This window comes from Eriocheir sinensis, chromosome 30 (assembly GCF_024679095.1).
Source record: "Eriocheir sinensis breed Jianghai 21 chromosome 30, ASM2467909v1, whole genome shotgun sequence".
Classification (NCBI taxonomy): domain Eukaryota; kingdom Metazoa; phylum Arthropoda; class Malacostraca; order Decapoda; family Varunidae; genus Eriocheir; species Eriocheir sinensis.
Genome location: NC_066538.1, coordinates 6784926 through 6811521, shown reverse-complemented (window position 1 = coordinate 6811521; position 26596 = coordinate 6784926). Strand labels below are relative to the sequence as shown.

Genomic DNA, 26596 nt, shown 5'->3' with positions numbered 1-26596 from the left:
CTGAAGGAAACAAGATACAAGGGCAGACAGACACATTTAGGAACCATACTTAAGGCTTGAGTTACGGCCTTTTACCCAAAACTCACGTAACATGGTCAAGGAATATGCTCAGTTTATTCGTAACTTGTAACACTTTTCAATTGAGTCTACGGTTTGGTGAAAAGTTTGAGAGGTTTAAGAAGTCTTTTCATTACCGTCATATCACCAGTTTCATGACCATAATGCAAGATGGCGCCACTATAAACACTCGCCTGCGCCAGAACGGGCTGGGCCGACCATCGCACCACTCAGAAGAAGAGAAGAAGTTGGACCATGGCCCCCCACCGGAAGATGCCATGCCTCACCGCGCAATAAACACGTAAAAAAAAAAAAAAATGATAATGACGTTATTTCGGCTTGCCAGATGTATATAGTGTGACAAGCTCTTCATACTTCAGGTTTAGGCAAAGTAGAGATTTTTTTATAATGTTAAAGCAAGGGTGAATTCAACATGGCGGACTTATCCAGTATAAACACAGTGGCAAAGGAAACTGTGCCTCGTCTCGGCTGTCGGTCAAACTCATGTCAGATCCAAACGTTGTCCAGTTTACTCGCTCGGACGCGCCATAGCACCACCCCGCGGCGTCTTCACAGCACCGCCACCGCCGCCGCCGCCCCCTGAGTCACCGTGCCTTAAAACATCGACTTAGTACACGTAACGGGACACTGACAACACCACAATGTACGGTATTCATGAGCACACGGTTATCACAGTCGGATCTCGGAATATACAGGGCTTGTGTGGGGGTGATGAAGCCCCGTTGCTTAATCGTACTTAGATATTACTGGCAGTACGGCGGGGTTAGCCTACTGCCAGAAAGTCACCTCCTACCGAACACTGAAAGAAAACGCGATGCAAGCCGAGTATGCGCAGTAGAGTATCTATATTTACAAGGATAACAATCTTAAAGTAAAGGGACTGCCTGGTTATCATTATTAATTAGATGCACCCTCAGCGTAAGCACCCCATTTGATAATACGAGTGCTGTGTTGGAAAGCATTGCATCTTGTGAGGTAACTTTAATTCCTGCCTGTCCATCAATACCTCAAATAATCCCTTGCCACGCAAACCAGCAAGCAACACAACTTGACAGACTTAGTCAAGTCTGGCCACGGCCAGCCTACTCCTCCTCCTCCTCTTGGTTTCCTCTATGGGCTCAGCAGCAGCCAAATCAAGGAACCCGTCAACGCGACAGAGACCAACATGTCGCTGCGCCAAGCACCCAGCGAGCGGAGATGGGCTGTGTAAGCGGCGTTAATACAGCAAAAACTCCTCGTGTGTGTTTGTGTGTGTTTAGGTGGAGGCAAACCTATAGATGAAAGAGCAATAAATGGACGTGGATGTCGAGAGGATGCGATGCGGGGAGCCGAGTTAAGATGAAAACGAAGACCACCTGACCTTGGTGAAGCTACTCTGCCATCATTACTAAGAGGGTCTAAAGTGGAAGCGGTGCAGCCCCTCCAGTCTGTTGACAGGCGAGGCACTACGGAGCTCCGGGGGCCCTGCAGGTCACTAGGAAGCCATGCAGCACGCCACTTCCCCTTCGCATGGCCCTAATCCACGGACTTCCTATGGTAAGGGTCTTGAACCTCACGTTGCTTCCTCTACCCACTACCCGCTACAGGTCACTCTAAGAAGCCATGCAGCACACCCTCCTCTTCGCATGGCCATACCCACGGGCGTCAGTCACGTAGCTACGAGAGGGACATATGAAATTCCATAGAAAAAAATACGGTGCAATTTAATAGGTTAATTGTATAGTTCTATATGGGCATCGGACCACAAGAGTGAACTTTGGCCCTCATATGCAGACCCGGAGCTACTACGTGACTGACCGGTGTCTTAAAAATAATGAGGCCTATAATGACACGGGGACTTATAGGGGCTATTACACTGGGCAAATTTTCCGTGGACCTTCAGTCAAACCACGATTTCCTCTGGCCTGGTTCTCATATTTCCGTGGTTTTCTGACATGTCCACAATCTTCCAAAAGCTATGGTAGATTTCACCGAGGGACGACGGTATTACTCACCATTATCATCATAAGCAATAACAAGAAACAAATGAGAACCACGCTAGCGGGAATCGTGGTTTGACTGAAGATCCACGAAAAATTTGCCCAATGTAATAGCCCCTTTTACATGCCTCAAAGTGTATTAGTAAGCCCCTCTGGCACCACACGCCTCCTATCTTAGCAGACTTACAGGCCCTACACGCCTCTTAACTTACTGACTTGTACGACTCCCTCCCCTCCCCTTCCCCCCTTTGCTTCCTAGGTTCACTACCAGCTGGACTACTGGCTTTTTATGTTTTCTTTCCATGTGATATGTAAGCTTACGATAACTACTTAACTATCTAAAACTACGTCACGAAGGAAGTGAGACTGGCAACAGGCGGATAAGACTGATATGCATAGATAGATCTTTTACACACTAACCTTGCGAAGACTCTTTCGCAACATCGTTGACTTTTCACATTGTATTCGCATATTTATTTTTTTCACTTTAAATATCATGAACTTTCTCGTAACTTAACCGTCGTGATTATGTCCATTCGCACTCACAGCCGATAATAGTTGTGCTTTGTTGTGTGATAAGATTTTTTTCCATCAATGTGTAACAATCGTACGAATGTCCATTGAGATCACAAGGTCGGGAGAAGACGCTCCAGACCTCGGAAGGTTCGAATCTACAAGACAAAAGATGAACGCCTCGGTGCACAGTCTGACGCGCAGGTCCGTTAACGCTACAGTGATATATTTGCCAGGCCTCCCAGCGCCCCCACTGGCAGGCAAAGCTTGAGCGCGCCACGGGCTGACCGGCTAACCCTCGCCACTATTTATAACAACACTCAAACCTCGGCGACTTACGACTACCAGGCGACGAGTGGATGGGTGATGGATGGATAGGGGCCACAAACCTTCTTGGGCGCCAGCACCATCACCTCATCACCAGCCGCGTAGTATCTAGGCTTTATCATTAATTTTCTACTTATTGCTCGACGCTGAGGCCTCTATTGCTCTGAGGACGACGTGTGTGGGTGGGTGGGTGGGTACAAAGGCTATATACGAACATGGGACACTTGGTGATGCGTCCACGCAGCGCATGTGTCGTTAGACCGTGCATTCCATAAACCTTGGTAACACTGACGAACAAAGATGACGTCACGCGGAGAATTTGAGCTCAGCCAATCAACTGACGCGTCTGGAATTTGAATTTTTGATTGTGATTTTGTTTGACGGATAGTGTTCCCTCGCTTTCCCACGAGAAGAATGTTACCACTTCGAACTGTAGCAGGATAACAAGCCAAGAACGACCCTATGTGAGCGTTAGCGTCATTGTTTGGTGACGCCGCGGCTGATGCGCGTGCCCGGACCTGTACCTATGTGGCCTTTGGGTGGATATACCTCGCGGCACCACCACCACCACCACCACATCACCAGCCGTTCAGTGACTAGGCTTTATTACATCTACTTATTGCTCGACGTTGAGGCCTCTATTGCTCTGAGTACATGTACGCCTAGAGTTCGCTAAGATTGCTTTTCTATGAGTGGAGGCGCACGGTGACTCCCACGCGTGCCTTTCCGCCCCAAACAGGAAACCTCCCACCTTGTAACAAGATGAGGACTCAAGCGCGTAACGTAAGAAAAGATGCCGCGGTATCGTGGAGCCTCGGCGTCTATTTTACATCGGAAATCTACCTGAGAATTTTGCATCTGGCTATTCCAACTGAAACAAGCCTCGAAAACACAACACGCTGGACGCGGACAACAAACCGAAGACGAATTAAGACACACAATAACAAACGCCACTCCACTGCCGACACCAAATGGCCAATAATGAACTCACGGCTCGTACTGAAACAGCGCGAAGTCCGGCTTATATAACTCGTACAGCTTTTTGCTCATGTCCTCTGTGAGCGTGGCGAGGTAGCCGGGCACGAGGGAGGCCGTCTTGGAGTTGACAAACGGAGGGAAATGGAGGTCGGGTCGCGCGCCGATCTTCCGCAGGATAAACTCTGCGTCCTCCTCCAACGTTTCATACTTGCCGATGTTGTCGTAGCGGATGGTGCACGGGTGGCAGAGGTCAAAGTACGGTGCCCAGTGTTCGTTGAGACTCTGCTGGCCGCCGGTGTAGCTCCTCTCGATCAGGTAATACACGAACTCCGCGAAGGTGACCCCCCGGCCAGCCTTGGAGACATTGTGGAAGGCGCCAACCCCTCGACGCACTTTGAGCATGGTGGAGCCGAACCTCCGTCTGAAGTCTGTGGCCGAGGACGAGTTGCTGGCGAGCTTGTTCCTGTAGGCCGAGACGAGGCGCTCCATCGGGTGACGCACGAAGAGGAACTTGGTGTAGGTGCGGAGCTTGTAGCTGAGCACCGAGGTCTGGGTGGGCGGGAGGAAGGGGGAAGAATATGAGTTATGTGGGCGCCGTGACGTGTCTGTTTTAGTGCTATCGATGGGATATTGATGTAAGGCGAGATAAGTGACGTCTTACGTGTGTGTAATTACTGACAATACTCCCATTACTACTGTTACTACTGCTGTTGCTGGTGCTACTACTACTACTACTACTACTACTACTACTACTACTACTACTACTCCTGTTACGAAAAAGAAGAAGAAAGATAACAAAAAAAAGACAAAGAAGGAAAGAAGTAGTAGACCACCTGATAGCAACAAATACCAGTGTGAAGCGATTGGTTATTATGCTGATCAGTAAAACCAAAACGTAAATAAGAGAAACAACAACAACAAAAAAAAAGTTGATACATATCTTGGAGAGGATAAATGGAGAGAGAGAGAGAGAGAGAGAGAGAGAGAGAGAGAGAGAGAGAGAGAGAGAGAGAGAGAGAGAGAGAGAGAGAGAGAGAGAGAGAGAGAGAGAGAGAGTGTATGAATGAAAAAAAGAAGAAAAAAAAGGGAAGAAAGGAAATAAGGAGGGGGAAAAAAAGGAGGGGAGAAAAGGAAGTATTTGATATAACTCGGACATTAAAACTATTGGATCAACGAAACAGACAACTCGCAATCAGACAGACAGACAGAGAGATAGACAGACAGAGAGACAGACAGACAGACAGCCATACCTCACGCACGCTCTCTCACGAATCCATATATTCCCCACGTAATCTACATACCGTACCGATTATTATCTCAAAATAGAAAAGAAAAAGGAAAGTATACAAGAAAACGAAAAAAAATCTCCGCCTTGCATAACTCGTCCTCGAAACCGCTCCCAAACACGCGAAGACAAAAGACGAAAAAAAGAATCAATGTAATGAAAGAGGGCGAAAAAATAGTAAACGCAATGACAGAAGACAAACGAAAAAATATAAACGCAATGAAGGAAAAACAAAAAATATATAAACGTAATGAATGAAGAAAAAAAAATATAAACGTAATGAATGAAGAGAAACAAAAAAATATAAACGTAATGAATGAAGACAAAACAAATATAAACGCATTAAGAGAAGACAAAAAATATATAAACGCAATGACAGAAGACAAACAAAAAAATATAAACGCAATGAGAAAAGACAAAATAAATATAAATGCAATGACAGAAGACAAAAAAAAATATAAACGCAATGACAGAAGACAAAAAAATATAAACGCAACAAGAAAAGACAAAATAAATATAAACGCAATGACAGAAGACAAAAAAATATAAACGCAATGACAGAAGACAAAAAAATATAAACGCAATGACAGAAGACAAAAAAATATAAATGCAATGACAAGACAAAAAAATATAAACGCAATGACAAAAGACAAAAAAATATAAACGCAATGACAAAAGACAAGAAAATATAAACGCAATGACAAAAGACAAGAAAATATAAACGCAATGACAAAAGACAAGAAAATATAAACGCAATGACAAAAGACAAGAAAATATAAACGCAATGACAGAAGACAAAAAAAAAAAGTGGTGACAAAAGACAAAAAAAAAAGAAAGAAAAATACATAACCGAGGCATTCACTTTGTACAAACTTTCTTCTAATCCATTTTCTGCGCCGGTAAAATTGCTTAAAACCAACAATTTAATCAGAAAAAAACGTAGAAAAACAACTTAAAACAGATAACAACGCATTCCTCTTTGACGAACCATAAAGAAAACGAAAAAAAAGTCCACAAAAAAGGCAGCAAAGAAACAAAAAAAGCCAGAAAAGACAAAAAAGAAAGAAAACACAAAAAACAAGAAAGAAAAACAAAACAAAAAAGAAAGACAGAAGAAACAAAAAAGAAAGAAAAACAAAACAAAAAAAGAAAAAAGACGGAAGAAACAAAAAAAGAAAGAAAAACAAAACTAAAAAGAAAGACAGAAGAAAAAAAAAAAGTCCACAAAGAAAGAAAAAGCCCACAAGGAAACAAAGTAAAAAGTCCACAGAGAAACAGAAAATATAAAATCCACAGAAAAACAAAAAGAAGCTCGAACAAAAACAGCTCTCCATGAACCTTCCTCCGCAAAGCAATAGCATTCCGTCCATCGTTGTGTTTAATCTAGCATTGACCACAGTTATCTTGATCTTGACCGTGATGAATAATGCGCAGAGCAGGTGCATAACACGCATATATGGGTTGGCTGTTTGGGGGGGGGGGGGGGGAAGGGGAGCCGAGTGTTGATGTGTTATGGTGACGAGTGTGTATTTGTTTTCTGAATGAGTCTATTGTACCGCAGTCTAAAATCTGTTGAGGGAAGTTAGCTGTTCCAGTCACGTATGGTGTAGAGAAATGGGGTGCGTCACATCTCCTACGACATATTTCCTATACGTCACATCCACAACTTAAGCAGTTTTCCGAGTACTGTCATATTTCCTACAGGGATACAACACATCTCCTACACACAAAAATCTATTCAGTCACAATTGTTATAGGGCTCCAGTCACATTTCCTATAGGTCATTATTTCCTACAGGTCATATTTCATACACCACGAAAGTATGAGTGCTTGTACGCGTCAGTGTTTGTGTGATATGTTTGGTATTTGGTAGACAGAGAGGGGTTCATGTGGTCACCTTGTAGCGGGCCGAGGAGAGCCGCGTCAGCACCCCTTCCTCGTGTGGGATGTGGGAGCTGATGTTGAGCGGATTAGTCTCGTTGGTGCGCCCTGAGAGGATCATCATGAGGCGCTTCCAGTTCGTGCACGCCACCTGGACGGGCGGAAAAGTGAAGAGCATACAGAATATCATCAAATAAACTAAAGGCAGCAAGAACAAAATCATTAAGACACCCATTCTCGTATAGTATATAACACCTACAGAAAAGGGAGCCGTTGGAGAGGCGAACTCGAAGCCCCGAACCAACAAATTAACAACAACGTCCAGTGTTTACATTTGTGGTGTGTGGGGAGGGCGACGGCATGTGTGAATCGTGTTAGTGATACAAATAACGAGTGGTGTGGCGTGTGTATGAGTGTGTGTAAGGAAGAGATAGTGTGTGATATCTTAATGGTGTGTGAAGGGGACATGATTTAGGCTAGTAATGCGTAGTAAGACGAATATAGGAAGTTAATAGGGACGTGGTTCGTTTGTGTGTGTGTGTGTGTGTGTAAGGAGGGGATGGTGTGCGGTATCTTAATGGTGTGTGAATGGGACATGATTTAGGCTAGTAATGCGTAGTTAGACGAATATAGGAAGTTAGTATAGGGACGTGGTTCGTTAGTGTGTGTGTGTGTGTGTGTGTGTGGAAGAGATGGTGTGCGGTATCTTAATGGTGTGTGAAGGGGACATGATTTAGGCTAGTAATGCGTAGTTAGACGAATATAGGAAGTTAATAGGGAAGTGGTTCGTTAGTGTGTGTGTGTGTGTGTGTGTGTAAGGAAGAGATGGTGTGCGGTATCTTAATGGTGTGTGAAGGGGACATGAATTAGGCTAGTAATGCGTAGTAAGACGAATATAGGAAGTTAATAGGGACGTGGTTCGTTAGTGTGTGTGTGTGTGTGTGTGTGTGTGTGTGTGTTACTATGGCAAGTTTTACAGGGATGTGGCTTGTTAGTGATGATAGCATACAATGTGATGTGGCTAGTTAATGGAGAATAAGATGTGCAAGAGATGTGATATATGAGGAAAATGATGTGGAATGAGTGGTGATGTGATGTATGTTAGACTAGGGAACATGGGTCAGTCATTTAGGTTAACAATAACTTTCTGCTCCCTTCTCTTTCTCGTATCCTACTTAACCTCCCGAAATTGACCCCTCTTTCGGCCACCTCTTTGGATTCTTTTTAGGAGCAGCGAGTAGCGGGCTTTTTTATTATTGTTTCCTTTTTTTGTGCCCTTGAGCTGTCTCCTTTGTTGTAAAAAAAGCCTGCCCTTCTGTTGCCATAAGTGTCTTCTACTATAACCTGTAACCAAAAAAAGGGATATGGTGTTCCTTAGCTCTTCTGTCTGTGTGTTAGGGTAAACATGATAAGTTACCTGTGTGTGCAAGGGTATGTTATGTCTCCTTACTGATGCGTGGTGTGTTAGCGATAGAAGGTTGACTGATTAATTGAAAAAGGAGACAAAGGGGAAATGGGGAAAAAGAGAAGAGGGAATTGGAGAGGAAGGAAAGTATAGGAATGGAAGATGTGAGTAGGGAAAGAAGGAGTGAGATAAGGAAAGATAGGGAATGGGAAATAGGAAGGGGAGGGATGGGGACTGGAGAGGAAGGAAAGTATAGGAATGGAAGATGTGAGTAGGGAAAGAAGGAGTGAGATAAGGAAAGATAGGGAATGGGAAATAGGAAGGGGAGGGGAGGGGATTGGAGAGGAAGGAAAGTATAGGGATGGAAAATGTGAGTAGGGAAAGAAGGAGTGAGATAAGGAAAGGTAGGGAGTGGGAAATAGGAAGGGGAGGGTAGGGGATTGGAGAGAAAGGAAAGTATAGGGATGGAAGATTGGAGTTAGGAAAGGTAGGGAGTGGGAAATAGGAAGGGGAGGGTAGGGGATTGGAGAGGAAGGAAAGTATAGGGAAGGAAGATTGGAGTAAGGAAAGGTAGGGAGTGGGAAATAGGAAGGGGAGGGAAGGGGATTGGAGAGGAAGGAAAGTATAGGGAAGGAAGATTGGATAAAGGAAAGGTAGGGAGTGGGAAATAGGAAGGGGAGGGGAGGGGACTGGAGAGGAAGGAAAGTATAGGGATGGAGGTAGGGAAAGAAGTGAACTAAGGAAAGGTAGGGAAAGGTAAGGAAGGGGAGGAAGAGAAGAGAAAGTTGAGGTGAAGTAAGGTATTGCAGTGCGTGATATGGTGACCCTGGTGACCTAATGATGTGTAGAGAGAAAATAACGGTACTTGTGACTCGGTAATGTGTGTTCAGGGGAGAATAATGACTTAGAAATCAATGAAGTGTTCCTATAAATAACTGGAAGGGGGGACTATATTTAGGTTAGGTAATTTGGAGCTCAATTTTTCGTTTTCGGTCATTCCAATTGTGTGTTTAAATAGATAGGAGCGGTGAGTAGCGATCTTTTTCTCTCTGCACTCTTTTTGTTGCCCTTGAGCCGTCTCCTTTGTTGTAAAAAAAAAAAAAGAAAAAAAAAAAGATGCGTTGGTTACCTGTGTGTGTGTATGTGTGTGTGTGTGTGTAGAGAGAGAGAGAGAGAGAGAGAGAGAGAGAGAGAGAGAGAGAGAAGTAGAGTAACATACCACATACTAGGCTATTTATATAACTCACAACCCCCTTCCACCTCCCCCACTACCATCTCCACAAACCACTCCACTAACCTAACATAATCTCCCACTGCTTTACCTCACCCATCACTAACCACTAACCTCGACCTCTCCTCCACTAACCACAACCACCACAAATCACCCATACCACATTAACTCTCAGTAAGTCCACGAAATCCATTACAGAACCACAAACCAATACAAAACCACTACTCTTCCATTACAAAACCACTAACCATTACAAAACCACTACCATCACCACTACCAACATTACCATTACCACTACAATCACCACTACCATCATTACTACTAACTTAACACTACAAACCGACTAAGCTCTTGTCCTTCCGTCCCTCCCACACATACCCAACACAACTTTAGAACATAGCAGTAGATGGCGCCCACTCCACTTCTTCTACAATCACTACCACCCTTCAACTTCCACTAACCTACCCACTCTTCCCTCTTCCCCTCACACCCACACACACCTTAGGAACATAACAGTAGATGGCGCCCACTCCACTACTTCTACAATTACTACCACCCTTCCACTACCACTAACCTATCCACTCTTCCACTCTTCCCCTCCCAACGACACACATTTGGAACATAGCAGTTGATGGCGCCCACTCCACTACTTCTACAATCACTACCACCCTTCCACTACCACTAACCTATCCACTCTTCCCCTCACAACCACACTCACCTTAGGCACGTAGCAGTAGATGGCACCCACTCCACTACTGCTACAATCACCACCACCCTTCCACTACCACTAACCTATCCACTCTTCCCTCTTCCCCTCACACCCACACTCACCTTAGGCACGTAGCAATAGATGGCGCGGTGTCGGTCGTCCACGAGGAGGTTGTAGAGGTATTTCCTGAAGAGTAGAAGCTTCGAAAATGACTTGACTCGCGCGCCGTGGAACTGAAGGCAGGCCAGTCGGAGCGCCTCCCGCCTGCTCCTCTGCACCTGCGCCCAGCCTGCCCACCACGGGTCATCTGGAAGGTCATAAGGAGCGGCGCTGAAGGCTTGCAGGTCCTCTTCGACGCCCCCATCGCCGCCGCCGCCGCCGCAGGAGGGACACGACCCCAAGTCAAGGTAAGGTAACGCCTCTGTGGAAGGGAAAGGACGGGACGGGATGGGTAAGGATGGCGGTTAACGGTAGGGGAGAGGTGGGAGGGGATGGGTAAGATGGAGGTTAAGGGAGGGGAAGGGAGAGGATGGGTAAGGTGGAGGTTAAGGGAGGGGAAGGGAGAGGATGGGTAAGATGGAGGTTAAGGGAGGGGAAGGGAGAGGATGGGTAAGGTGGAGGTTAAGGGAGGGGAAGGGAGAGGATGGGTAAGATGGAGGTTAAGGGAGGGGAAAGGAGAGGATGGGTAAGGTGGAGGACAAGGGAGGGGAAGGGAGAGGATGGGTAAGATGGAGATTAAGGGAGGGGAAAGGAGAGGATGGGTAAGATGGAGGTTAAGGGAGGGGAAGGGAGAGGATGGGTAAGGTGGAGGTTAAGGGAGGGGAAGGGAGAGGATGGGTAAGGTGGAGGTTGAGGGAGGGGAAGGGAGAGGATGGGTGAGAATGGAAGTAAAGGGAGGGGAGAGGAAGGGGTGGGTGAGGGAGTGAAGGGAAGGGAGAGGAAGAATAGGCAAGGAAGGAGGTTAAGGGAGAGGAAGGGAGAGGATGGGTAAGATGGAGATTAAGGGAGGGGAAGGGAGAGGATGGGTGAGAATGGAAGTAAAGGGAGGGGAGAGGAAGGGATGGGTGAAGGTGAGAGTGAAGGGAAGGGAGGGGAAAAATAGGCAAGGACGGAGGATAAGGGAAGGGAAGGGAGAGGAAGGGGTAGGTGAGGGTGGGAACGAAGGAAAGGGAGAGGATGGAAAGGGAATGAAGGGGAATGTGGAAAGGGGGAGCGGAGAGGAGAGGAAGGAGAACATTGGGATGGAAAACGAGGGTAGAGAAAGAGGAGAGAGGAGGAAAGTGGGGGATAGGGAGGATGGAGAATCGGAGAGGAAGGAAAATATAGGAATGGAAGACGAAAGGAAAGAAAAGGAGAAATAATGACAGATAGGGGACGGGAAGGCGGAAAGGGGTGTGGGCATGGCAAGAAAGGGAAAGGAGAAAGTGAAAGGAAAGTAAGGGAAGGAAAGAAAGGAAGGGAAGGAAGGAAAGAAGGGAAAAGAAAAGGACGGAAGGAAGGAAAGGAAGGGCAGGAATGGAAGGAAAGGGCAGGAATAGAAGGAAAGGAGGATGGAAAGGGAAAGGAAGAAAGGAAAAGGCAGGGAATGGAAGGGAAAGGAAGGATAGGAAAAAGAAGGAGGAGGAAAGGACAGGAAAAAGGGGAAGGAAAGGGAAGGGTAAGAAAGGAAAGGTCAGGAAAAGGAAGGAAAGGAAAGGGAAAGTAGAGAAGGAAAGGACAGGAAAAAGGGGAAAGAAAGGGAAGGGTAAGAAAGGAAAGGTCAGGGAAGGGAAGGGAAAGAAAGGAAAGGTCAGGGAAAGGAAGGAAAGGAAAGGGAAAGTAGAGAAGGAAAGGACAGGAAAAAGGGGAAAGAAAGGGAAGGGTAAGAAAGGAAAGGTCAGGGAAGGAAAGGGAAAGAAAGGAAAGGTCAGGGAAGGAAAGGGAAAGAAAGGAAAGGTCAGGGAAGGAAAGGGAAAGAAAGGAAAGGAAAGGAAAAGTAGAGAAGGAAGGGACAGGAGAAAGGGGAAGGAAAGGAAAGGGAAAGAGGGAAAGGTTGGAATGACATAGTAATGATTATTATTGTTACTCTCATCTTTATATTCTCTCTACTGTTGCTACTTTTTTTTCATCTAATATACAAATTTACTACTAGGTGCAATTTACAACTTTTCCTCTATTTGTTATTTTCTTTTCGATTTGCTGTTTTTCTTTTGTCTTTGTTTTCGTTGATTTTCGTTCTTTCGTGGGAGTTGTTTCGATTTTTTTAATCGGCGTCTGCGACGCCGATAAAAAAAAACAATCAACAGATTGTCCATCTTCTTGTTGTTTTTGTTCTCTTCAAGTTGTTTTCCTGGCTTACCCATGCATTGTAGACATGACATTGTATAATAACATTTGTTAGCCCTGATGAACCCTGCAACATGGCATTATGAACAAAGTTAGCTTTTTTTTTTTTACGTCTTGGCCTGTGGCGCCGGTAGGCCTTCATAGTAGAGCCTGATGGTCGGCCCCAGCTCGTTTTAGCGCAGGCAAGTGTTTATAGTGGCGCCATCTTTACTTTTCAGCATTTTCCATTTTAGACCCCTAGTTGTATAATATAAATTGTTGGGGGTGTGTTGGAGGGTCATGCGACGCCAACATAGCACAGTTTTTGTGCTATTAACACTTGTTTTAAGAGAGAGAGAGAGAGAGAGATTAACTAAACCTTTCACTAACTCTGCAATGCCGGTTATCGATTTAATTTCTCTCTCTCTCTCTCTCTCCTCACTTTACCTCACCTGCGCATTGATAAATCAGACTCATTAACCTTCTCACACGTTACCTGGCTTTGGAGTTACCTGTGGACAATTGATTTACCTGGACCCCCTAAATCTTACCTGCCCTGGCCTCGTGATTGTTAGAGCGAGTGGCCGTGGAGTCAATTAACCTTCGACTCTACCTGGGAACGAGATCTACCTGAGAATTTAATTAGCGTTTCAATTCACCTGTGCTCGTTTGAATTTGTATAGCTGAGGAAGGTTATTGTTTTTTTATTGTGTTTTGTTTGTTGTAGAAGTAGTAGTAGTAGTAGTAGTAGTAGTAGTAGTAGTAGTAGTAGTAGTAGTAGTAGTAGTAGTAGTAGTAGTAGTAGTAGTAGTAGTAGTAGTAGTAGTAGTAGTAATAGTAGTAGTAGTAGTTTCTTTTTCTCATTATCTTTTCTTTTTCTTCTTCTTCTTCTTCTTCTTCTTCTTCTTCTTTCTTTTCTTCTTCTTCTTCTTCTTCTTCTTCTTCTTCTTCTTCTTCTTCTTCTTCTTCTAACACCGCCACCATCCTCCTCATCATCACCACTTTCCTTTCCAAACCCCTCACCATCTTCACCATCATCATCGTCATCATCAGTAGCTCCCATTTCACCACCATCATCACCACCACCATCATCATCTCTCACCCCAATAGCTTCCACGGAATCATCATCATCATCATCATCATTAGCTCTTTTCTCCTCTACCACCACCATCACAATCACCATCACCACACCTACAATCACCATCATCCCCATCAACATAACTACCACCATCACCACCATCACCTCCACCACCACCACCATCACCACCACCACCACCAGCGCTACTCAGCACCTGGCGTTCGTCCAGATAACCCTCCTCCTCCTCCTCCTCCTCCTCCTCCCTCCCAAATCCTCCTCCTCCTCCTCCTCCTCCTCCTTCCAGTTCAGAATACGATGCCACCCCTTCTTCCTTTCTTCTCTCGTCTTCTATTCTCTTCCTCCTCCTCCTCCTCCTCTTCCTCTTCTTCTTCTTCTTCTTCTTCTTCTTCTTCTTCTTCTTCTTCTTCTTCTTGTTTTTGTTCTTCTTCTTCTTCTCTTTCTTCTTCTTCTTCTTCTTCTTCTTCTTCTTCTTCTTCTTCTTCTTCTTCTTCTTCTTCTCCTCTTTCTCTCCTGTTTTTCCTCCTCCTCTTTCTTCTCCTCATTCTCTTCCTCTCCTTTCTCTTATTCCTCTTCCTTTTCACCTCCTCCTTCTTACTTCCTCCTCTTCTCAGTTCAGAACACGATACCGCCTCTCCTTTCTTCCTCACTCCTCCTCCTCCTCCTCCTCCTCCTCTTCCGCGGCGGCAGGAAATGTAGTCACCACACTCCACGGTTATCTTCCTCCCTATCGTTCTTTTTTTTCTTCCTCCTCCTCTTCCTCTTCTTCCTCTTTTTTTCTCCTTTATCCTCCAATGTCGCGGTGCTTTGTCGCGGAAAATGACAATGAAAATAAAATGAAAATGAGATGAAAAAAAAATCTAGGTCAGTCAATCGAATTTCTTTGTTAATGTTATTGCACTTGTTTTTTTTTTTCTTTTGCGTTTGTTATTTTTTTTCTTTATTTTTCCTCTTTTTTACTTTTTTCTTTTCGTTTATATTCTTTTCTTTGAGTTTTTCTGGTATCATTGTATTTTATTTTTCATTCTTTTCTTTCTTTTTTTTTGTTTCATTGTATTTTATATTTTTCATTCTTTTCCTTGTTTTTTTTTTCGTATCATTATATTTTATTTTTTATTCTTTTTTTTGGTATCATTGTATTTTATTCTTTTTTTGTGTTTTATTTTTCGTATCATTGTAATTTATTTTTCATTCTTTTCTTTTTGTGTTTTTCATATCATTGTATCTAATTCTTCTTCTTTTTTGTTGTTTTTGTATCATTTTATTTTGTTTTTCATTCTTTTCTTCGTGTTTTTTCATATCAATGTATTAATTTTTTCAATTTTTTCTTTTCGTGTTTTTTTTCTCGTATCATCATATTCTATTTTTCAACAATTTCTTTTTTTCGTTCCATTGTATTTTATTTTTCATTCTTTACTTCGCGCTTTTTTTCGAATCACTGTAATTTTTTTATTCACACTCTTGGCTCACATCAACATTCTTGTCCCTAAAGAAATCTAGAGTGCTAGTTTTTTTGTTTTTTTTTGTAATAACTTTATCATAAGAATATTTGGCAGAGAAAACGATATATTGGTTGTCTTTCTCAGTCATAATCTTTCTTTTTTTCTTCTTTTCTTTTTTTTTTCATCACAGGAATCCCGATTTTCGTTATCCGTTCGTATACTAATGAAGGTTTTTATATCCGTCGTTTGTCATGAAGAGAAAAAAATAATCAGTTGTCTTGTTAGCTTTAGTTTGCGTTTAATAATGTTACTTTTTATATCCGTTTGTCTCGAAAAGAAGTATAGGAGTATCTGTTATCTTTAAATTTTCTTTGTTTCTACTACTTCATAATCTTACAGTCCTTATTTTCACTTCTATTCTTCGTTTTCTTTTGTTTCTCTCTTCGTTTCTCTTTTATCCTGTTTGCTCCGTTTCTGTTGATCTTCCTTCCTCTTCCTTTTCTCCTTTCTTTCTGCTTCTTCGTAATTTTGCAGTCCTTATTTTCTCTTCTATTCTTTGTTTCTTTTGTTTCTCTCTTCGTTTCTCTGTTATCCTATATTTCCTTTGTTTCTGTAGATTCTTCTCTCCTTTTTCCTTTTTCTCCTTTCTTTGTTTCTACTGCTTCATAATTTATCAGTCCTCACTTTCTCTTCTGTTCTTTGTTTCTTTTGTTTCTCTCTTCGTTTCTCTGTTATCCTATATTTCCTTTGTTTCTGTAGATTCTTCTTTCCTTTTTCCTTTTTCTCCTTTCTTTGTTTCTACTGCTTCATAATTTATCAGTCTTTATTTTTCCTTTTGTTCTTCGTTTCATTTGTTTCTATCTTCGTTTCTCTGTTATCCTACGTTTCCTTTGTTTTGTTGATCCTCCTTTCTTTTCTCCCTTTTCTCCTTTCTTTGTTTCAACTACTTCATAATTTGCAGTCCTTATTTTCACTTCTATTCTTCATTTCTTTTGTATCTCTTTATTTCTCTTTTATCCTTTTATCCTTCGTTTCCTTTGTTTCTGTAGATCCTCCTTTCTCTTCTCCCTTTTCTCCTTTCTTTCTATCTACTACTTCATAATTTATCAGTCTTTATTTTCACTTCTGTTCTTCGTTTCTTTTGTTTCTCTCTTGGTTTCTCTGTTATCCTATATTTCCTTTGATACTGTAGATCCTCCTTTTTCTTCTCCCTTTTCTCCTTTCTTTCTACTACTTCATAATTTGGCAGCCTTTACTTTCACATCTATTCTTCATTTCTTTTGTTTCTCTATTTCTTTTTTATCTTTTTATCCTTCGTGTCCTTTGTTTCTGTAGATCCTCCTTCCTATTCTCTTTTTTTCTCCTTTCTTTCTACTACTTCATAATATGGCAGCCTTTACTTTCACATCTATTCTCCATTTCTTTTGTTTCTCTCTTTATTTCTCTTTTATCCTTTTATCCTTCGTTTCCTTTGTTTATGTAAATCCTCCTTTCTTTTCTCCTTTCTTTCTTTCTACTACTTCATAATTTATCAGTCTTTACTTTCACATCTATTATTCATTTATTTTGTTCCTCTATTTTTTTTTTATCCTTTTATCCTTCGTTTCCTTTGTTTATGTAAATCCTCCTTTCTTTTCTCCTTTCTTTCTTTCTACTACTTCATAATATGGCAGCCTTTACTTTCACATCTATTCTCCATTTCTTTTGTTTCTCTCCTTATTTCTCTTTTATCCTTTTATCCTTTGTTTCCGTCGATCCTCCTAATGACGCCCCACGTGATTCCCTTCCCTCCCCGCCGTCAGCCAATCATAAATCTCCCTTTTTCACCCCAATCGGAAACCACAAATCACAAGACAGCTATTGGCTCGGCTCCCTTTTTTCATAACAATGACATTAGTGGCTCCTTTCCCGGCGTGTTAGGCCTCTCGCTCTCTGTCTCTGTGTTTCTCTCTCTCTCTCTCTCTCTCTCTCTCTCTCTCTCTCTCTCGTAATTCTCTTTTTTTTTCTTTTTTTGTCTTCATCTTCTTTTTCGTCGTCTTCTTGTTCATGTTCTTATTCTCGTTCTTGTTCTTCTTCCTCTTCTTCTGCTTCTGTTTTGTTTTCATTGTTGTTGTTGTTGTTGTTGTTGTTGTTGTTGTTGTAGTAATAGTAGTAGTCGTAGTCGTAGTGATAGTATATTTTTGTGAGCAAGGTGACGCGAATAACATCGATCTTTGTACTCATTGCATATGGACAAAAGAGTGAGGTGTTCAGTCTCATAAAACACGCGATCCAGGTCGACGCGTGGCTCTTACACGTGTGCACGGCAAACGAAACTGAGGGGGAACGAAACTGAAGGGATCCAGTCCTGTTCAGTTCTTTAACCTTAATTCCCATGAAGGAAGCAGGTTTAAGAAGGCATTTCTAACATCCAGAGTAAATAAATAAATAACAAGTTCGTGGATAGGAAAAATCAATCAGTCAGTCAACCAATGAATAAGATTAATAAACAATCCCATTCAGTTTGGCGTGAATTGTACACGATGTCAGGGAAGGGAATGACTATGGATCCGTATAGCAAGTCACATAAATCAGCTTTACTCAGTCTTATTTATCACTTCAAATTCCATGGCACGTGAATAACAGAAGCATGGTTAACTCAGTCATTTATCACCTCACATAATAAACTAACTATTCAATCGCACTAATTAAACGTTCAATTCTCTTGCCATTATTGAAGCAGCTAAACGAAGCGTAACAGGTCAACTCATCACAAACAGATAATAAACAATTTAGCATTCATCAGTAAAATAAAATAAAATTAACTTCTACTCTACTCAGTTCACTTTCATTCTATGACATAAAGGAAACAACTGCACAAGGGACCTTTTAGCGCCTCGCAAAGCAGGGAAGAGCCATTTATGCGTTTTTGGGGAGGCGTTGGCTAAGTGGTCAGCGTGCGTACCTGATGTCCTGGAGTACCCAGGTTCGAGTCCCGCCCACCGCAACAAGCTGACAACTTTCAGTCATCGCCGAGTGGCCTCAGACTACCCACATGCTGTCCTGAAGACCTCCTGTCAACCTGGATTCGAGCGCATCTCTCTAAAGAGGATCAAGTGGAGTTCCGGGGGGCAGTATGAGCCAGACAAGATGGCGCCACTATAAAACACTTGCCTGCGCCACTAATGAGCTGTTGCTGACCTCCAGGCCCCACCATGAAAGCTTACCGGTGCTACAGCCCGAACGTAAAATTATACAAACAAGAAAAGCTACCATTTCGTTCATCGTAAGCAAGCTAGACCATCCGCCGCTTCACCTTCACAAGATTAACAGACCCACTCAGCACCTTCCAAACAAGACAAAACTAAGACACACTCAGCACCTTCCAAACAAGACAAAACTAAGACCCACTCAGCACCTTCCAAACAAGACAAAACTAAGACCCACTCAGCACCTTCCAAACAAGACAAAACTAAGACCCACTCAGCACCTTCCAAACAAGACAAAACTATGACCCACTCAGCACCTTCCAAACAAGACAAAACTAAGACACACTCAGCACCTTCCAAACAAGACAAATCAAAGACACACTCAGCACCTTCCAAACAAGACAAAACTAAGACCCACTCAGCACCTTCCAAACAAGACAAAACTAAGACCCACTCAGCACCTTCCAAACAAGACAAAACTAAGACCCACTCAGCACCTTCCAAACAAGACAAAACTAAGACACACTCAGCACCTTCCAAACAAGACAAAGCAAAGACCCACTCAGCACCTTCCAAACAAGACAAAACTAAGACACACTCAGCACCTTCCAAACAAGACAAAACTAAGACACACTCAGCACCTTCCAAACAAGACAAAGCAAAGACCCACTCAGCACCTTCCAAACAAGACAAAGCAAAGACCCACTCAGCACCTTCCAAACAAGACAAAGCAAAGACCCACTCAGCACCTTCCAAACAAGACAAAGCAAAGACCCACTCAGCACCTTCCAAACAAGACAAAACTAAGACACACTCAGCACCTTCCAAACAAGACAAAACTAAGACCCACTCAGCACCTTCCAAACAAGACAAAGCAAAGACACACTCAGCACCTTCCAAACAAGACAAAACTAAGACCCACTCAGCACCTTCCAAACAAGACAAAGCAAAGACACACTCAGCACCTTCCAAACAAGACAAAGCAAAGACCCACTCAGCACCTTCCAAACAAGACAAAGCAAAGACCCACTCAGCACCTTCCAAACAAGACAAAACTAAGACACACTCAGCACCTTCCAAACAAGACAAAGCAAAGACCCACTCAGCACCTTCCAAACAAGACAAAACTAAGACCCACTCAGCACCTTCCAAACAAGACAAAACTAAGACCCACTCAGCACCTTCCAAACAAGACAAAACTAAGACCCACTCAGCACCTTCCAAACAAGACAACACTAAGACACACTCAGCACCTTCCAAACAAGACAACACTAAGACACACTCAGCACCTTCCAAACAAGACAAAACTAAGACCCACTCAGCACCTTCCAAACAAGACAACACTAAGACACACTCAGCACCTTCCAAACAAGACAAAGCAAAGACACACTCAGCACCTTCCAAACAAGACAAAACTAAGACACACTCAGCACCTTCCAAACAAGACAAAACTAAGACACACTCAGCACCTTCCAAACAAGACAAAACTAAGACACACTCAGCACCTTCCAAACAAGACAACACTAAGACACACTCAGCACCTTCCAAACAAGACAACATTAAGACACACTCAGCACCTTCCAAACAAGACAACACTAAGACACACTCAGCACCTTCCAAACAAGACAAAACTATGACCCACTCAGCACCTTCCAAACAAGACAAAACTAAGACCCACTCAGCACCATCCAAACAAGACAAAACTAAGACCCACTCAGCACCATCCAAACAAGACAAAACTAAGACCCACTCAGCACCTTCCAAACAAGACAACACTAAGACACACTCAGCACCTTCCAAACAAGACAACACTAAGACCCACTCAGCACCTCTCAAAGAAAACAAAGTAATGCCATTCGTCGTTTTAACTTCACAAGCCAAAGACAGCCACTCAGCGCCTCTCAAAGAAAACAAAGAGTCACTCAGCACTTCCCAATCAAGTCAACCACCCACTCAGCACTTCAAGTAAGACTCACTCAACAACTTTGAAACAAAACAAAGAGTCACTCAGCACCTCTCAACCAAGTCAACCACCCACTCAGCACTTCAAGCCAAACATCGCCCCACTCAGCACCTTGCAAACAAAACAAAGAGTCACTCAGCACTTCCCAATCAAGTCAACCACCCACTCAGCACTTCAAGCCAAACATCGCCCCACTCAGCACCTTGTAAACAAAACAAAGAGTCACTCAGCACCTCTCAACCAAGTCAATCACCCACTCAGAACTTCGAGCCAAAACATCGACTCACTCAGCACCTCTCAAACAGAACAAAGAGTCACTCAGCACCTCTCAAGCCAGCAAAATAGAAGAAAAGAAAGAGAATAAAGAAGAAAAAAAGAGAAAGGAAGAAAACAGCAACACTCAACAACTTTGAAACAAAACAAGGAGCCACTCACCACCTCTCAAGCCAGCAAAATAGAGGAAAAGAAAGACAATAAAGAAGAAAAAAAGAAGAAAACAGCAACACTCAACAACTCTGAAACAAAACAAGGAGCCGCTCAGCACCTCTCAAGCCAGCAAAATAGAAGAAAAGAAAGAGAATAAAGGAGAAAAAAAAGAAGAAAACAGCAACACTCAACAACTCTGAAACAAAACAAGGAGCCACTCAGTATCACTCAGGCCAAACACCGTGCAAGCCAAACACCTTCCACGCCAAACACCCTCACGGCCTCACCTTCCTCTGCTAGGTGTGGCGTCGAGCGCACCAGCAGGAGGTAGCAGGCGATGGAGGGCAAGGCCAGCGCCACCAGGACGGCCCGGAACGACACCTCCCGCACCATACCCTCCTCCTCCCTGCCCCGCCTCCTCCTGCTCCTCCTGCTGCGCCTCCTGCTGTTCTTCCTGCTGTCTTCCGTGTTTATTCCTGTTGGTTCGAAGTTCTTTTATTTTTATCTCTTTCGTTTTTCTTCCCGTTTTCTCTTTATTTTGTTTTGTTTTTCTGGTTTGTTTTCTTCTTATTGTTGTTTTTTCTTGTTCTTTTTTTCTATTTTCCTCTTGTTCTTCTGTTCTTTCTCCTGTTGTTCTTTTCCTCCTTTTCTTCCTGATGCTGTTTTCTTCCTTTCTTTTTTTCTTCTTTATTCTCTTAAGCCGCTATTCTTTTCCTCTGTTTTGCTTTTCCTCTTCCTTCTTCTCTTCCTCTTTTGTTTCCTCTTTTACTCTTCCCTTCCTTGTCTTCTCTCTTCCTTTCGGTGTCGTCCTCACTTTCTTGTCCTCCTTTCTTCGTTTGTCTGTTCTCTTGTCTTCTTTTAACGCTGTCCTCCCTATTTATATCTCTTTCCTCTTTCTTCCTTACTCTCTTCCTTGTCTTCTTACGTTATTTTCACTTCTTCCTTCTTTATCTACTGGTCTTCTCTCTACCTCTTCCTTTCCTCAACTATCTCCCTTTCTGTCACCGTTCTTCCTCTTCTTAGGCGAGAGTTAGGAAGAAGGTTGACAGGGGGAGGGAGGAAGGGGAGGGAAGAGGTGACGGAGGAAGGGGATTAATGGGAAGATAAGGGGAGGAAAGTCGAAAAAGGTGACGAGGGAAATGGGATCGAAGGAATTAGGGGCCAACAGGATATGGGAGGAGATGGGAGGGAGGGAGAGGGTGAGAGATGAGGAGAGAAGGAGACTGAGAGTGGAGGGACGATCAGGGTTAGCAGTAGAGGAGGAGGAGGAGGAGGAGGAGGAGGGAGAAGTTATAGAAGAGAGGGAAAGTGAGGCTGCGAGGGGAAAGGAGATATGAAAAAGGCTGATAAACGAAGAGATGAAGAAGAAGAGGAAGAGGAGGAGGAGGAGGAAGTTATAGAAGAGAGGGAAAGGGAGGCTGCGAGGGGAAAGGAGATATGAAAAGGCTGATAAACGAAGAGATGAAGAAGAAGAAGAGGAAGAGGAGGAGGAGGAGGAGGAGACTTAGAAGAAAGGAAAGGAAAGACTGCAAGAGAAGAGAGGTGAAAAGAGGCTAATAAACGAAGAGATTGGAAAGAAGAAGAGGAAGAGGAGGAGGAGGAAACAAAGAGGAGGAAACAAAGAGGAGGAAGAGGACAGATCACTCCACGGCACACCAATAAAGGGAACTTGGAGGCGGAGAAGAGGAAAGAGGAGGCGGAGGAGGAGGAGGAGGAAGAAGAGGAGGAGTTGATGTCTCGTGGAATCAATCAATACACGGAAGAGACAAGAGGGAAGACGAGATCGAGAACGAGAACGAGAGATTAAAATTACAGAAAGAGAAAACTGGAACACGAAGATAGACCAGATAAAGGAAGGAGGTAGAGAGAAAACAAATGAAGAACGAGAACGAGGGATTTAAACACAGAGAAAACTTGAACACAAAGAGAGACCAGATGAAGCAAGGAGGGAGAGAGAAAACAAATGAAGAACGAGAAGGAGAGATTGAAACGAAGAGATGAAGAAGAGGAAGAGGAAGAGGAGGAGAAGTTATAGAAGAGAGGAAAGGGAGGCTGCGGGAGGAAAGGAGAGATGAAAAGACTGATAAACGAAGAGATGAAGAAGAAGAGGAAGAGAAGGAGGAGGAGGAGGAGGAAAAGAAAACTAGAAAACTAAAGGAAACCAGAGAAAAAGAAGGAGATGGAGAAAGCAAGTGAAGAAAGATGGAAGTAGAAGACGAAAAGAGAGGAAGGAGAGAGGTAGAGAAAAGAAGTCAAGTCCAGTATCAATAAACAGAGACTCGAGGAAAGAAATGCGGAGACAGACAGACAGACAGACAGAGAGACAGACGACAAACAGACAAGACAAGTGCTGAGGTCAACGCTTCCCGCATCAACACGACAGAATCAAGAATCTGACTAGTGATTGGCTGACCGTGACCTGACAGACAAACACAGTGGAAGATGCGTGTGACCTCTTCGTAATAATATAAAACTTGAGCGTGAGCGTGGAGGGACTGTTTGTGTGGACCGTACGGAGAACAGGACGGTACTTGTGTCACTCTGTTTACCGTACCGCCGACAAGACTGTACTTCTGTCACACTCTCTCTTGACCGTACCGCCGACAAGACTGTACTTCTGTCACACTCTCTCTCTTTAACCGTACCGCCGCCAAGACTGTACTTATGTTATTGTTTGCACGTTTGATATGTAAGAACAGTAATTTGAGACGATGGTTAAAGAAAATAGAAAACAGTGAATTATAAACTAGTGAAAGGCAAGAGGCGGTAGATAAAGAAGTACGCCAGATAACCTTAGATTGGAAAAGGTGATTATAAGAAGAAGGAAATAATAGTGTTGTAAATTTAGATGAAGTAATGGAGATGGGTGTTTTTAATTCAGAAAGGAATAGAAAATGAAAGGAAAAGATTGAAACTGACAGAAAAAGATGTTACAAAAATACGTAGATAGGAAAAAAGAAAAAGAAAGATGAGAATAAAAAGAGGCAAATAAGGTTAAGTGAATTTAATTAAGAAACAAGTGAAAATAAATAGAAAGAATGAGAATCAGACAAAAAAAATTAGCTAAAAAAATAATGAAACCAAGTCAGACGAATCAAAGAAACACAACAACAGCAACAACAACAGCAGCAGCAACAAAAACAACAACAAAAGAACGATATCAAAGTCAACGTAATCCGTCGCTTTATTTTTTTTCACGTACGATAAAGACAAATCAACCGATCGTTAACTCTTTTAAAACACGAGAGAGGACGAAGAAGAGAAGTGAGGCGAAGAAGGAAGAGGAAGAGGAAGAAGAAGAGGAGCGACGCTTCAACCCCGACATGGAGGAGGAGGAGGAGGAGGAGGAGGAAGAGGAAGAAGAGGAGGAGGAGGTAAAAGGTCAGCTAGTGTTTGGGAGGGGGGCGGGGGTGACGGGGAGGGGGTGCATGGGGGGTAGGGGGAAGAGGAGGAGCATCCCAACACGGAGAGAAAGAGAACGGGAAGGCTATTGCAGACTCTCTCTCTCTCTCTCTCTCTCTCTCTCTGGGTTTTTCACTGGATTTCTCAGTTTTCTTTTTCTTTTTCTTGTTTTTCTTCGCGTTCTCCTCAACCCATTCTCTCTTCTTCTTTATCTCTCTTCTCTCTTTCTCTTCTTCAGGGTCAACTTCGGTGTCTTTGGGAGGTTGTTTTTTCTCTCTTCTTTCTCTCTTGTTCTTTCTTCGTTATTTGTTTGTCCTTTTTATTCTTTTTTAGAGGAAGGAAGGACGGAAGGAAAGGAAGGAAGGGAGCTGTTTTTTTTTCTCTTGTTTTTTTTTTCAGCTTCGTCCGCCACGTCTGAAAAAGGAAAAAAAGAGAAAGAGAGAGAATAAAATCATGTTAGAAAATATATAGAGGAGTCACAGATGCGATTTTGTTTACTCTTTCTGCTTTTATGTTTAGTCTGCATGAAGGAAGATTTGTAGTTTTTATTGTTATTTACTTCATTTATTAGATATTTACGCATTTAGCTAATCAATCAGTCAGTTAATCAGTCATTCAATTAGTTAGCTAGTCAGTCAGTCAGTCAGTCAGTCAGTTAGTCAGTCAGTCAATAGTTAGTTAGCTAGTCAGTCAGTCAGTCAGTCAGTCAGTTAGTCGGTCAGTCAATAGTTAGTTAGCTAGTCAGTCAATCAGTCAGTCAGTCAGTCAGTTAGTTAGTCAGTCAGTCAATTAGTTGGTGAGTGAATCAGTTTTTTGGTCTGCTAGTTAGTCAGTCAGTCAGTCAGTTAGTCAGTCAGTCAATAGTTAGCTAGTCAGTCAGTCAGTCAGTCAGTTAGTTAGTCAGTCAGTCAATTAGTTGGTGAGTGAATCAGTTTTTTGATCTGCTAGTTAGTCAGTCAGTCAGTTAGTCAGTCAGTCAGTCAATTAGTTGGTGAGTGAATCAGTTTTTTGATCTGCTAGTTAGTCAGTCAGTCAGTTAGTCAGTCAGTCAATTAGTTGTTGAGTGAACCAGTTTTTTGGTCTGCCAGCTAGTCAGTTAAGTAGTTAGTAAGTCAGTAATTTAAATAGTCAGGTGGTCAGTCAGTTAGGATTTTAGTAAGTCAGTCAGATGGTTAGTTAGTTAATTAGGTAGTTAGTAATGTAGTCAGTTAGATAGTCATTCAGTTTGGTAGTCAGGTATATACTCAGTCAGTTAAGTAGTCAGTAAGTCAGTAATTTAAATAGTCAGCTGGTCAGTCAGTTAGGATTTTAGTAAGTCAGTCAGATGGTTAGTTAGTTAATTAGGTAGTTAGTAATGTAGTCAGTTAGATAGTCGTTTAGCTTGGTACTCAATTATATACTTAGTCAGCTAGTCAGATCGCTAGTTGGTTTGTCAGGTGGTAAAAGAGTAATCAATCTATTCATTTATTCAGTCATATAGTTAATCATCTAGTTAATTAGCGGGATAGTTGAGCTAGATAGAAAATCGATCCGTTTGTAAGGTATTCACTCCTTCAACCATTCCCTCCCCCTTTTCCTTCCATCATTCATTCATTCACTCACTCATTAATTTATTCCTTACCTTTCTTCATCACGTGTCTTCTCCGTGCGTGTCAATTAGCTATTAAATAAATCCTACGATGCATCTTAATCAAAGTTAATACCAATACTAACCGCAATGTGTGTGTGTGTGTGTGTGTGTGTGTGTGTGTGTGTGTGTGTGCGTGTGTGTGTGTGTGTGTGTGTGTGTGTGTGTGTGTGTTTGCTTCATTATTCATCTTCCCTTGCCCACAGTGCCACGAGAAGCTTATTACAGTGACGGACTGTGTGTGAACCTCACCATGAATAGTAATGATGAATGGGGGAATGGGTGCCCTTTACAATCTCTCTCTCTCTCTCTCTCTCTCTCTCTCTCTCTCTCTCTCTCTCTCTCTCTCTCTCTCTCTCTCTCTCTCTCTCTCTCTCTCTCTCTCTCTCTCTCTCTCTCTCTCTCTCAATATCGTGGACTTTTCATAGAATATCAATACATTTTTTGGTCTTCGTTTCAAATATTCGTCTTTGCCAATATCTCCTGACACATATTTCTATAGATTCATCTCTCTGTGTGGTCTGATTTTCTATGTAAATCTCTCTCTCTCTCTCTCTCTCTCTCTCTCTCTCTCTCTCTCTCTCTCTCTCTCTCTCTCTCTCTCTCTCTCTCTCTCTCTCTCTCTCTCTCATCACACACACACACACACACACACACACACACACACACACACACACACACACACACACACACACACGGGTTCACTGCCCGAGAGGGCGGCGGTTCGAACCCGCTCAGGCCGGATTCTTTCCGTTGACTAGG

General features: G+C 42.9%; 2 protein-coding genes across 3 annotated transcripts in view; one reads left to right on the top strand and one right to left on the bottom strand.

Annotated features, from left to right (window-relative positions):
* Positions 1 to 380: 380 nt before the first annotated feature.
* LOC127005527 (carbohydrate sulfotransferase 11-like) overlaps positions 381 to 26596 on the bottom strand; it is a 31245-nt gene continuing 5029 nt past the window's right edge. Inside the window, exons 2-5 of one of the 2 annotated variants that reach the window (XM_050874449.1) lie at positions 21093 to 24621; positions 10509 to 10807; positions 7058 to 7192; positions 381 to 4424 (exon numbers count right to left, since the gene is read on the bottom strand). In XM_050874449.1, coding sequence (XP_050730406.1) covers positions 3885 to 4424; positions 7058 to 7192; positions 10509 to 10807; positions 21093 to 21198 — 1080 coding nt within the window. In that variant the 5' untranslated portion in view covers positions 21199 to 24621 and the 3' untranslated portion in view covers positions 381 to 3884. The remainder of the gene's footprint in view (positions 4425 to 7057; positions 7193 to 10508; positions 10808 to 21092; positions 24622 to 26596) is intronic. The other variant, XM_050874450.1, reaches the window with a different exon arrangement.
* Positions 10647 to 26596, top strand: part of LOC127005528 (uncharacterized) — a 41722-nt gene continuing 25772 nt past the window's right edge. Inside the window, exon 1 of the mRNA XM_050874452.1 lies at positions 10647 to 10793. The gene's annotated coding sequence lies outside the window, so the exon portion shown is untranslated. The remainder of the gene's footprint in view (positions 10794 to 26596) is intronic.